General features: G+C 40.5%; 1 protein-coding gene across 4 annotated transcripts in view; it reads right to left on the bottom strand.

The window, feature by feature from the left end:
* The window catches only part of GMPS (guanine monophosphate synthase), a 29960-nt gene that overhangs the window by 2834 nt on the left and 14107 nt on the right, over positions 1-13019 (bottom strand). For all 4 annotated transcript variants that reach the window (XM_056357965.1, XM_056357966.1, XM_056357964.1 and 1 more), the window contains 9 exons: positions 11207-11400; positions 10735-10900; positions 8980-9131; positions 8151-8324; positions 6443-6548; positions 5454-5569; positions 4344-4469; positions 2942-3057; positions 1096-1226 (listed from right to left, as the gene is read on the bottom strand). In XM_056357965.1, the coding sequence (XP_056213940.1) occupies positions 1096-1226; positions 2942-3057; positions 4344-4469; positions 5454-5569; positions 6443-6548; positions 8151-8324; positions 8980-9131; positions 10735-10900; positions 11207-11400 (1281 nt within the window). The remainder of the gene's footprint in view (positions 1-1095; positions 1227-2941; positions 3058-4343; positions 4470-5453; positions 5570-6442; positions 6549-8150; positions 8325-8979; positions 9132-10734; positions 10901-11206; positions 11401-13019) is intronic.

Below are 13019 nucleotides of genomic sequence, written 5' to 3'. Positions count from 1 at the left end.
AAGCCAATACACAGACCCCCTAATTTCACCGTTTAAATGATCTATAAATTTGAGATTCAGGCGCATGGCAGCCTGCAGAGCCAGTCTAACACTGTGGTGGGCTCTCATCCCCTGCTAGCAGTGGCCCAAGCTGTTGGTACAAGAAGTCTTTTTCACTAAATGGTAACTCAAGTCTTATTTTTGGGAGTGATTCATTCACACAAAGCCAAGTGTCACCAAAAGTTAGCGAGACACATCTACAGTTTTACAAACACAACTGACAAGTGTTATTTTCAACCTTTTGAGGCTAATTTTGTACAAATTATGTTGACAGCCTTGCAAACTAAATATGTGTTTTCAAAAAGAGATATCCTTTGTAACTTGATTTATAGAAAATACAGGCAAAGTCTGATGAACTGCTTCCCACAGATATCACAACTTCAAATGTAATTAAGTAAAAAAAAAAAAAAAAGTTACTGAACCCCAGAACTACTATATTCCCAGACTCTACCTGTGTACCTTATCACAGGCTATTGAATGTTCCCTGGATGTTAAGGGTTTGAAGTATTACTGTCTGCTAGCCTGAAGTGGCTGGGTTTACAAATACAGTTTTTACTTTAAGAAATACGAAACCACCACAGACAGTGAGCAGCATCACCATCAGAAACTTAGTATTTGGGATTCCTTCTTCCCACAAAAAAACCTCACATGATTTGGAAACTATGCCAAGTTTCTTTACACAGTTTATTTACTTGAGGTAAATACTGATGACTGAGATCAAAGAGAAGTAATTCAGCTGACTTTCAGATGGCTAACTACTTTTTGCAGAAGTTGGCACTGCAGTGAAGCAAGACACCTCTGAGCTTCATGACTTGACAGAGGCAAGCCTCAGTCTCCAAAAATCCCCCAAAATTAATTCTGCTAGCAGAAAGGCTAAAAACTCCTGTCCTTCAGCTATCAGCTTCTACAGCTTTCAGAAAAGGCTCTTGCCTGTCATCCCATTGATTTATTAGAGAAGCTTGCAGATTTTGACAGCACCACTATAACTACACCCAGTTAGGTCTGCAGGGATCTTGAAACAAGAGTCTAATCGACAGGCTAAGGCGAAGTACCTACCAGACTCCCTGAGAATATTGTGAGCCTCAAAATCAGCTTGACGTAAAGTGCTGAGGACTCCTGTTGTCAGGAAAGTGGGGGTGACATCTGTAGGAGGTTCTTTGACCGGTGGACCGAACACGTACACAACTCTGGAAAACAAACAGGATGGTAGAAAAAAAACACATTTTGAGTACACAGAATAGAACAGATGGCCCTAAGACTGCTTCTTAAGTACTGCAGTGAGGAAAATAAACCTAGGGAAAAAAGCATAATATTTGATTCTGCTCCTTAGCTACTAAGTAGAGCTTAATATAACTTCATGCATATATTCTATAAACATGACATGCATACTAGCTTTGGAAGTCAGATCTATTTATTTTGACATGCATACTAGCTTTGGAAGTCAGATCTATTTATTGTGGTTTGCCAGAGACTAGCAATAGCCCCAGGTATTACTTATTAAAGAAAATAATCCTTTAGAAAAAACCAGAAATGCTAACTCAGCCATATCACAAAGGGTGTTTTTTCAATTTTACTTTGATGTCAGTAAATGCTAAGATTATTCTAAGAAAGCCAATTAATAAGTGCTTACAATTTCTATCTTCTCTCATAATAGGAAACCACCAAAAATACCATTAAATTGTAAAATTTATTGTTAATGAATAGCTGTGCTTTCAGCACAGCACGCTAACATTGCAGTTTATAAATCTACAGAACTACATCTATAATAAAATATCTTCTGAATTCAAACCAGTCACATCAGCTTTATCTTCTTAATCTCATTCATTGCATTTTCTGTCTTGCAGAGCAAAAAGCCAAGGATATCATCACCCGACGGGCCTCATACAAGGACTTACTATGACAGATTCACACAAGTTATTTGAGTTTGTAGATACAAACAAAAAATACTTGTCTAAAATCCAAAGCAGAAAAAATGCAAGCTTTACATTCTGTATTTTTGTTTGTAATATAAAGTCTGCAAGCGTAGATGGGCAGACAACCAACTATTTCAGTTCACTCCTCAAACTGCCAGCTTCAGTGTCCCTATAAACAATAATGAAAGATTCTGAAAACATACCCTGGTACAGCAGGACTCCCAGAGACGTGGTATGTTCAGGAGGGTAGCATTAAATCCAAAAGAGCTTAAAGATGATAGCCATGCTGTAAATCCAGCACATACTTTATAGTTGCACACGCAATCCTGATTTCGTGCCATCTTTTGTTCCCTCTGCATTTAGTTTAAAGAAGTATCTTGCAATTCAACATCTCGCCTTTTAAAAAGAACTACTCTTTCAGGAAGCGTCACTTATGTGACAAAATTAAATTTTGCTATAAGCAATTATAAGCAGTATTATCAGAATGTCTAAAGCTAGGCAAGGAGGATATGCATTCCCCAGAACTGATATATTATCTAAGCAACTTCAGCTGCTAGAAAAATTACAGAATCAAGTAGCTAGAAAATGCATATTCACAAGCTCAATTAAGATTAAACTGCCCAGCTTTGGAGCTCTCCTGTGTGTCACAAGAGCTTACAGTCCCACATAAATTCTCTTTTTGACACAAAGCAAAAAAATACTGCATGACACCACAACTGATCAGCAGGCTTGGAATGTTTCAAGAAAGATTTTGCTTAAGTTACATTGGATGTTGTCTAATCAAGTGCCTAAAAAAAATTAGGAGGTGGCTATCAATTTCAGAAATAAACCTGTGTTCTGATTTATTGTGTATCTGTAACCTCTGTACGATACACCTGTCCAACATATAGAAAAAGTATACCATAGAATAAACAGGAGAATGCTTGTGCATGCTAAACTTCCATGTATTAAGTGGATCATTAAAACCAAAGATAATTCGAAATACTTACCTGTTTATGTTGTGGCACATGCGTGGTATGAGTCTGGCAAGAAACATAAGAGACTCCCAGTGTGGAGCATCTTTACTAGAGATCCCGCAAACATAGCTATATGAACGACAGTCACCCTATAAATTGAAAAAAGTAATAATAATAATAATAATTGAAAATGAACTTTGCTGCCAAAACAGTTCACTACTTTCCCGTTCATCCTGTAGGTTACAGGACCATATTTTGTGCCAACATTCAGCAGACACCAAGCTGGTGAAATCAGTAGGCTGAGAGACACCAAGTGAATGAGCAAACAGAGTTAACACAACAGATGATTCAGAATGGAAAGAGTCATATAAGGTGACCAGGGCACAGGGGCTGATTACTTATTGGTATCTTCATGACCATCTGAGGAAGGCCTTTGACAAAGTATAGAAATCACCGATGACACTGCTGTTTAAAACAGCAAAAGCTGACTGCAAAGAGTAACGGAAGCAATGCACAATTAAGCAGCTGACAATAAAATAAAAGATGTAATTCAATACTGACAGTGCAAAGAAGAGTACTTTACAGCTACGACTACTCAGTAAAGAAACACCCCAAGTTATGGCAGGCAATTCCATAAGAATTGCCAGCTCAGCATTTCTATTCAGTTTATTTCTGTCACCAAAGGACAGCCCACAAAAATGTGTGTGGCATTAGCAAAGGAGTGAAAGGAAAGAAAACATTATGTGCCTGGGCAGATCCAGGTGTTCCCCTATCCTGAACTGCCTGCACTGCTCTGGTTCCTTTCCTCTCAAGGCTAAGGACACAGCGCGACTTGGAAAAGTACAGGAAAGTGCAGCACACATGTTCAAACATAGGAAGCAGGGCAGGTTTGACCAACTTCGTCTAGGACTCCTGAGCCTTCGGAGGGGCAACAGGATTACACTGGCCCAGGCTGCCCAGAGCAGCTGTGGGTGCCCCGTCCCTGGCAGGGCTCAAGGCCAGGCTGGACGGGGCTCTGGGCAACCTGGGCTGGGGGGAGGTGGCCCTGCCCGGGGCAGGGGGCTGGAGCTAGGTGGGCTTTAAGGGCCCTGCCGACACAAACAGTTCTGTGATGATTCTATGATTACAGCAGAGGTCTACCAGATTACAGTGTCATGAAGAAACTACATGTAAGTGACCAGCATTATGCAAACTTAATGATATTTTCAAATGCAACACCTGGCATTTACTTGAGTGCCTATTCAGGTATCTTGACACCTTTGCACCACACCAGCACTGACAAGTGACAGTAACATAGGTATCAACGCCTTTTGAAGTTTATGTTCTTAAAGCTCTTTATTTTCTGATCTTAAAGCAGCAATTATTACGCTTCACTGCAGCCTGCTACACTGCTAGGAAGCAGCTTTCAGAACATCCCCTGAATGAATCCATTTACCTGCACTCCCACAGTTTTGATTGGTAACAAGAAGGCATTCAGTGAATGTAGGCTTGTAATCTGCATCAGCTTCTCCTGATCTTCTTCAGATGTACATGCTTTGACCCTTTGCAGCAAAGTATGTGGCTGTGCAATGATGCAGAAAAATAAATTTTAATTAAATAAAACCCCCAAGCGCTCAAACAGAACTTACACAGTGCAAATAAAATTATTATTTAAGTAGCTGATTTTTAAATTTAGACTACATTTACCCCTTGGAACTACTCAAAAAATATCTTTCATTTAACCACTAAATTTTAGCAAAACCACTTTTGATTAGACCGCATGTATTTTAAACTGAAGTTCTCCATAGCCACAGGTGAAACTCTTTTCCTATGCTCATTTTCTCTTTCACAAAGCTATACTTTTCATTTTTGTTGTTTATTTCAAATACAGAACAAAGTAACACCCTGTTACCCTATACTACAATTCTGTATGTTTTGAAGGAAAAGCAGATGTAAATACTTTCCGTTCAAAGTATTTATCAAAAAAGTTTCGGAAGTTGTTTGAACTTATGCCTCAGAGCAAGCCTCTGCCAACGACTTTTCACCTCCCCACAGTTTTAGTTCAAGTGAGCTTAGAGTATTCACTGTTATGACCTTTGTGATGAGATTGAGAACTTAAACATCACCGATTAAAAAGCTCAGGTTTTTGTTTGGGACATCTGGCAAGCATTAGTTCCTCACTCCTGCACTTCCATTTATACAGTCAGTGATTGTTAGGGCAGACCAATCTAGAAAGTTACGATTACTTCAGAAAGGGAAAATCTTTTCCTGGTACTACATGTATCTCCAGAAATCTCACCTGCACAAAGTTTAACTAATTTTAAAGCAAAATTTATTTACTATTTGAAAGGTACATAAACTTCCATTTTCCAGAAATTGTTCAATGCTAGTCAAGGCACTAAAAATTCTACTGTACTATACAGAATGGCTTCAAGTGAGTTGTACTGGAATGCATTATTCCTTAAAGAGCACAAACAAGTCGTTTTAGCAGCTTAAATCTCATTGCGGGCCACTACAGAACGATCATGCTGATTTCTAATCTGCAGAAAACTAGTAGTTTTGTTACCTTCTTAACACTTGCAGAAAAATCTGCAACTATTTTCAAAATGTTGTTTGTTTCAGGAAAGTCTTTGCACACATAAGGTTCTTCAGCACATATCACTCTGATTGCTAGTCCAGGACCTGCAATGCAAAGTTGAAAAATCATTATATTAAATAACAGGTAACAGACTTTCATCTAAAAATGTGACAGCATGCTGAACAGCAGGTCAATCACTAGGTAAAGTATGTTTTGCCATTGTACCTATACTTCAACTGCAGGTTGGTTTGGGGTTTTTTTGTCTTGTAGGTGTTAAGACAAGCAGTTGACTCCTGAGCAATATGTCTGTTCAGTACATTTAAGTATTATTTATCTACATCTTAAATTGGCTGGTTGTGTAAAGCAGCAGTGAGTGGTGATGAAGAGTAGTGGACAGCAAGCCAAAGCGAACAGGAGCCCCTTCGCTAAGCAACTGGGATGGAAGATGTGGTTATAACATACAGTTGAGTCTCCATTGTTTTTAAAGACCCCTGATGGGTATTCGACCTTTTAGCTACCTCACAGAAAAGCACATGTAATTTTCTGGAAGTGTCTGAAGACAGTGGAGAACTGTTGTTATTCTCCACGCAATCATTTTCAAAACAGCAAAAGTCCCCTAGAAAGGCAGGCAGACACGGGCCATTATTTCAAGTAAGATGCATGTGACAGCTCTGGCAGCATTCAGCTGCACTTTACCTACAATTCTTGCTTTGGTTTATACAACTAAAAAGAAAGAAATGCAGCTAAAAGCAAACTCAATTATAAAAATTTTCCTTTAATCACTATACATAATAAAGCTGCTCTCCAATGCTCTTTTCCTGAAAGAATCCTGCTTAAGCTAAAACTCTAAATCCATCAATTTCTTCTGTGTTTTGAGGTAAGTTTTATAGTCCAACATACTGCAGGTGACATATCTTCTGAACAATACCGATACGATCCATAGCCCTTCACTAAGTGGCACAGAGCAGCCCTCATACCTGGGAAGGGATGCCTCGAAACCAGCTCTTCAGGAAGACCAAGCTCTCTTCCTAGCACTCGTACTTCATCTTTGTGAAAGTCTTTCAGTGGTTCTATTACTTTACCCTTAAAGAAATGAAAAAGCAATTTACACCCCAGCTTACGTAGTCAAACAAAAAGCCTCAAATGTTTACGTTATACCAGTCAAACTGGCCTGCTTTTCACAGCATCATCTGCCAACGCTTGCATAAACACTGGAAAGAATAGTACCCATGAATGTGAGCTTTGTAAGGCAGTTGCAGGGCAGAGGATAAGACAAGGAAGTTTAAGATTGTGCCAGAAGTATCAATGGTTCAATCAGTGTCAACGTAGCTCTAAGGTCAAGCTGGCTCTGTCTTCAAACACTCAGACCTCTCTTGTCTTTGCTAGATGTTCAATCTAAAAGCCTTGAAAATACTTTGTGCAGCAGTAAGTATTACAAGTGTGGATCATGAACAGTTACTCTTCTGTCCTGTGGTTGTGCACTTACTAATAACTGAGCACCTTCCAACAGGGTTGTTATGTGATGTCTCACATGTTGGTTCTTTCTTAACGAGTATTTTATAATAGACTTACAGAGAACTTGCCATTCTAATGTCAGAAAAGGCAAAATAGGGCAGTCTCCTGCATTTGCTTCACGTGCTAATACTTAAGTGCTCTGCATGGGAAAGGTATTTAGAAAGCTTTTCTGGACTTTGGACTAAACAGACCAATTGGGAGTACAATCAAAGGGACAGCACTTGGGCTGTTTATCTTCAGACAGTTCAACCTCTTGTGTTCATATCATCTTCAAGCTCCTGGTCATCATCCATAGCTATCCATGTTGGGCCACTTCAGAAAAATCTGTAGGTTCTTAAATTAACAACTGGCAAACAGATGGTGTGCCATCAGCATACTGCTGGCAGGTAGCCCACGAGGTTACTAGAAGCATGATGCAGAAGCTACTTAAGAACAGAAAGAACTCATCGCTGTAGATACCTGAAGGAATTATCCCTAGATTTCAACACATTTAAATGCAGTATTCTCATTCTCTCTCAAGAGAGAGGTGAATGCTATGGTTGCAGTGGCTGAATGTTACAAGAGGTTTAAGAGGAGAATTTCGGCCCTCTCTCAACAGGAGCTGATCACCTTTCTACTAAAGCAGTGTCACTGCTCTTGCCTAAATCTGTGATGTGCCAGATCTGACCTATCGGCACCTAGAGGTTACCCACTGACTAGTGCTAAGAACGAGATACAACAGAAGGAGTAAGTGACCCATTACACCATCAACTCCAGCTGAACCAGAATAAAGTTGTCTGAGAAGTCTTAAATACTCTCCTGCTAAAGGCCATTTGGTATTGTTCTGGTTCCTTACTAGAATACAAGTTTGTTTTGAGGGTTAAAAAGTAAGAGCGAGGAAACTGCTTGCAGCTGAGAACACCACTGGTCACACTGAATAATCCATGTTCAAACTGCCAGCAGTGCTGGACAACGCTCAAACAATTCTGACTACTTTGAGAATAGAGCAACTACAGAGAAAAGTAATAAATTGCAACGTGTTACAACACAGCCTAAAGGCCCTCATCGGAATAGGGTCCCATCAACATAGGACAGTTATATCAACATAACATAAAAGTTCTTCATTTGTGATACTCAGCTTCACATGTGTCAGAACGAGAAGGATACACCAGTATCCTCATTGTCATTTACCTCTTCTCTTAACTTTCGAATCAGCTCTGTGTCATTATGATGAGTTTTGATGACTTCAGCTTTGCCACTTGCAACAAGGGAAGCACTTTCAATGAGATCAGGTCTGAGGGTACCCTGAGCAAGGAAAACCTCTTCAGGTTTCAGATTCATTTCTCCGATAACTTCATTGGCTATCTGTAAGATGGAGAGAAAAAAGAAAAGTGTTCTGATCTACTTTTTGGTTGTCAAAGGTGTAAAGGAAGATAATCAATTGCCCAACAAATGCTACTGAGCTGCGAAAGCACAAACAAATAGGAAAACTAATTATGACATGATCTCACTGCTGAAACAGTCCTATAAACCCATGTTTTATTGAACAGAAAATGGAAAAAAGTATTTTTAGACTACGAGAACATCACTGCCTGTCAAATGTTATATTCTCCCTCCATCAGCAACACTGGTAGGTGACAGACAGAAAATAGCTCATCTTCAGCAAAGCAACACCAGCATGCCCCAATTCATGCTACCCACTGATTTGGTGAAAAAACATTACATGGAAGTTTATGCAATAGAAATGAATGGCCAACCAATACAGTATACCTAAACATGATGGTAGATCCACTACAATGCTTGTGGACCATACTTCAACTATTGATTCATTGCCAGAAGTTTTAAGCTTAGGGTAACGTATCAATGGCTTCTCAGGTCATCCAAAACTTCTAAGACCACTGATGCCACTGACTGCACAGTGCTTTGGAATGAAGAGTCTGATGTAGAAAATATATCTGAAATCAAGTTACTTAAAAAAACAAAAAAAATAAACCCACCAACAAATAATTATAAACATTACCTTAACAAAAGTGTCACCAATAATTTTTCTTTTTTCTTCAGGACTTGTAGTCATATTTAAGGTCTTGCTAATTCTTTTACGTGGAGTTCTGTCCTCATCCGAGATAGGCAGAGTTGTTGTACCATTATAGAATGAATGAGCTGCATTCACCACTGCATGAAGTAACAGAAATTTTTTGGCAAAGCCAGTAAAGATTTTTTTTATGCAAGTTGCAAAAAAAATCACTCTATTGCTTTAGAAAAAAGCAAGTCAGTCATTCCAGTCATTTGACTATTAACTGCATTGAATAGGGCTGTTCAATACCTCAAGAATTAATTGTAACAAAATATTTTATTTCTCTTAGTAACTTACTCTAGAGTGCAATTATTTTCATATTATCAGGCTAGGCAACTGTGTGAAAGTTCAGCTCTTGCTTCCCCTCTTAGATTATAATCTATTTGCTTTATTTTAATATAATTTACAGGATGGTATTCCCCCAAGGGCTTTCTGCAACCAAAACTACACGATGCACTGTTTACTCACGGTATGTTATGCCTCTTCGTTTAGAGAGGCTCAGTGCAGAGATCAGCTAGGAGGCTCTTTGGCATCTTTTACCAGCACTGAGCTCCAAGACCTACAGAAGGAGCACCTGCAGCAGAGGGATTCCCTCAATTATTACTCTGGCAGCCTGCCAGAGCACAGGTTTATTGGTCTACAGAGTGCAAGAATAAGATATAGATTTTCCACTAAAAAAAGTCAAAATAAAAGAAGATGTGTGTAGAACAAAGCTTAGACTTTGACACATCAGAATATTGCAGCCCAATCGGCAAGATGCTAATGTGCAAGCTCCCTGCACTGTTTCACACCATCAGGCTAGTGGAAAGCACTGCTCACCTAGTGCCACGCTTCCTGACCAACACACAGGAGAATCACTTGACAACAGTACTTACACAAAGCCCCAGGAACAGGTAGCTATTACTCATTAAATAAATCAGCCGGGCAGTATGAAGCAGCTTTCAATGTTGGCACAACTCAAACGTACATTATTGTCTTCACTGACCTCCTCATACTTCAGGTACCCAAAACCTCTAAACCTTCTTAACAGCCATGACAAGGTACCTTTTGCTCTCCGATAATGTATTGCTCCTTAACAAGCTACTCCAAAAAAAAAAAAAAACAAAACAAAAAAAAAAAAAAACCACAAAAACCAAACAACTAAAATCTGCCTATTTAGAAGCCAGGAGAGGAAAGGAAAGGAAAAAAAAAAAAGCCTTGAGAAAGTAATTTTGGCTATAATAGCATTCAATCACCCAAACGAGCTCACAGTTCAAAAAGAAAGAGATCCAGGACAAGAAATAAAGCCTCAGTGGAGGACTGTTAACCAAGCTGCTGAAGAAAAACACAATCAAATGAGTTTTGCAGCAGCTGAAAAGGATTACTCAACCATCAGCAGAAAAGTAGCTGAGCAGCAGTGACTGAGGCACATATCCACTGCTTTGCTGTGCCCCAACAGAAGATATCAGATCTCAGCAGCTGAAGAGATGGATCAGTTCATTGTATACTCCAATCAAATAAGTAAGGCTTAATATTTTAGGTTTGAAATTTTGTGAATAGGCTAACGTGGTTCCAAATCAGCAACCACGCTAGCAACTGAGTTGTAAAGCCTGAGAACTACGAAGATCAATTCAAATCAAAGAAACAAAACACTAAATGCACATTTTAGGATGCTGGCCACATCATCAGTAGTATCAAGCACATTTAACAAGACTATGGTACCTTTAACTTGAATCCCAAGTTTTTTGAGTGCCTCCTCCACAGACTGACTCTCTCTTTTGCGCATAAATCCATTATCTATGTGTACAGCTATGACCTGATCTCGGTTTAAAGCTTGGTTCAGAAGAGCAGTACACACTGTTGAGTCCACACCACCACTGAGTAAAACCTAAGAATGAGGAAAAAAAAAGAAAAACAACCCCGAAGTTTGGTCAGCTGTCTGAGGAAAGTGTTAACAAATAATTCAGATAAAACTATGAGGATCAGAACAGACTACTGACTTAACTGTCAATGATCGGGAAGCAAACAAGTCGTCAAACAGTGTGCAGACCCAATTGTGCAAACTTTCTAAAACCTGTTTAATGTACTACCCAAATTCACAACAATTCTGCTTTTTTCAAATTAACCTGAACAACTCTGTCATTTTCTGTCACGTTTTTGCAAATAATCTTTCAGCTTCAATTCAATTACCTACCAGGACTTTTGATGAGCCCACTTTCTCTCTGATATCTTGAATGCACTGAAGTTGTCTGTTTTCCACTGTAAAGGTACCACTGCATCCCGCAATGTCGTAAAGAAAGTTCTTCAGGATCATTTTTCCATTCACTGTGAGGCTAACTTCAGGGTGGAACTGTGCTCCATACAGCTTTTTAGATTCATTTGCTATGCCTTCATTAGTGCAAAGAAATGAGCGTGACAAAACAATAAAAATTGGAAGTGAAATGCATACCCAAGAAAGTCAAGCATACACTTTGTGAGTGATTTATTTTGCCATTTATTTTGGCAAAAATTACCAATCAAAACTAAAGACTCCGCTTAAGATTAGGAACAAGGGTACTGTTACATATCTAGAACACACAGTCCCTCAGAAACCAAAGAAAACACTCAGACATCCTAGTAAAACCATTGGGAAAACAGGAGATCAATTACATTTATTTTTTCCTACCACATACCTCATACAACCCTGCAACCAAGCGACACTGACACAGGTGCATCCATGTTAAAAGGGTTGTGCTGGTGAAGCTGTGCAAGTGTCCCTACAGGGGTACACCTGTGAGCACCACTGCTCTTTGTTGCGGAGGGTTACTTTGAGGAGTCTCCATACTGCACCTTGCACCAGGTAAGTGGTGGTCTGACTTGGATTAAAAAAAACAAACAGCAAGGAAACAGCCTAATTACACTACTCTGTGTTAGACTCCCAGATGCCCTGTATTTTCCTTTCACTGCTGGAAGCCTGGCTACAACCTCACCAGCATTTGTTTGCTTGCTTAGGCACGAGGAGCCGTACGCTTTTGTAAAAGCCCACGGGAAACAGCACAGGAAAGTGCTGCAGATGGGAAAGGTACAACAGCTTGTGGGCAAGAGCAGCTCTGAGGAGAACACGTTGGGGGCGTTGGTTTATGAGAAGCTCAACATGACCCAGCAACGTGCGCTTGCAGCCCAGAAAGCCAGCCGCACCTGGGCTGCATCCCCAGTGGCGTGGCCAGCAGTCGAGGGAGGGGATTGTCCCCCTCTGCTCCTCCCTGGTGAGACCCCCTGCAGCCCTGCGTCCAGCTCTGTGCCCCCAGCATAAGGAGGACATGGAACTGTTGGGGCGAGCTCAGAGGAGGCCGCGAAGATGCTCGGAGGGCTGGAGCCCCTCTGGTGTGTGACAGGCTGAGGGTTGGGGTTGCTCAGCCTGCAGAAGGGAAGGCTCCGGGGACACCTTAGAGCAGCTTCCAGTGCCTGAAGGGGAATGGCTTGCAGCTGGAGGAGGGGACAGTCAGGTTAAAGGAAGAAATTCTGTGCTGTGGGGGTGGGAGGCGCTGGCCCAGGCTGCCCAGAGCAGCTGTGGGTGCCCCGTCCCTGGCAGTGCTCAAGGCCAGGCTGGACGGGGCTCTGGGCAACCTGGGCTGGGGGGAGGTGGCCCTGCCCGGGGCAGGGGGCTGGAGCTAGGTGGGCTTTAAGGGCCCTGCCGACACAAACCAGTCTGTGATTCTATGAACTCTCATTTCTAATGCCTCTATTAAAGAGGGATTAAAGATATGTGTGCACGCTGCACACAGCAAACTTTACATAGCTCTACAAATTTTTTTGCTACCTGAGTAGGCATGAGTTCTAGATCACTTCAAAGGTCAGCCAGAATATAATGAATCTTAACAGTCTTATCTTAACAGCAGTATAGAATCTGTCCATAACAAAATACCTTTAAGTCTTTTAAAAGGTCTGTTTTTCTCAGATTGGCTACCTGTCTGATTTAAGAGCAACATCTTCTCTTTTTTTTTTTATGAGAGATGTAAAATAAACTG

The sequence above is a fragment of the Falco biarmicus genome, chromosome 13, assembly GCF_023638135.1.
Source record: "Falco biarmicus isolate bFalBia1 chromosome 13, bFalBia1.pri, whole genome shotgun sequence".
NCBI lineage: Eukaryota > Metazoa > Chordata > Aves > Falconiformes > Falconidae > Falco > Falco biarmicus.
The sequence above is the reverse complement of the archived record's forward strand: the minus strand, read 5'-3'. Positions and strand labels throughout refer to the sequence as shown.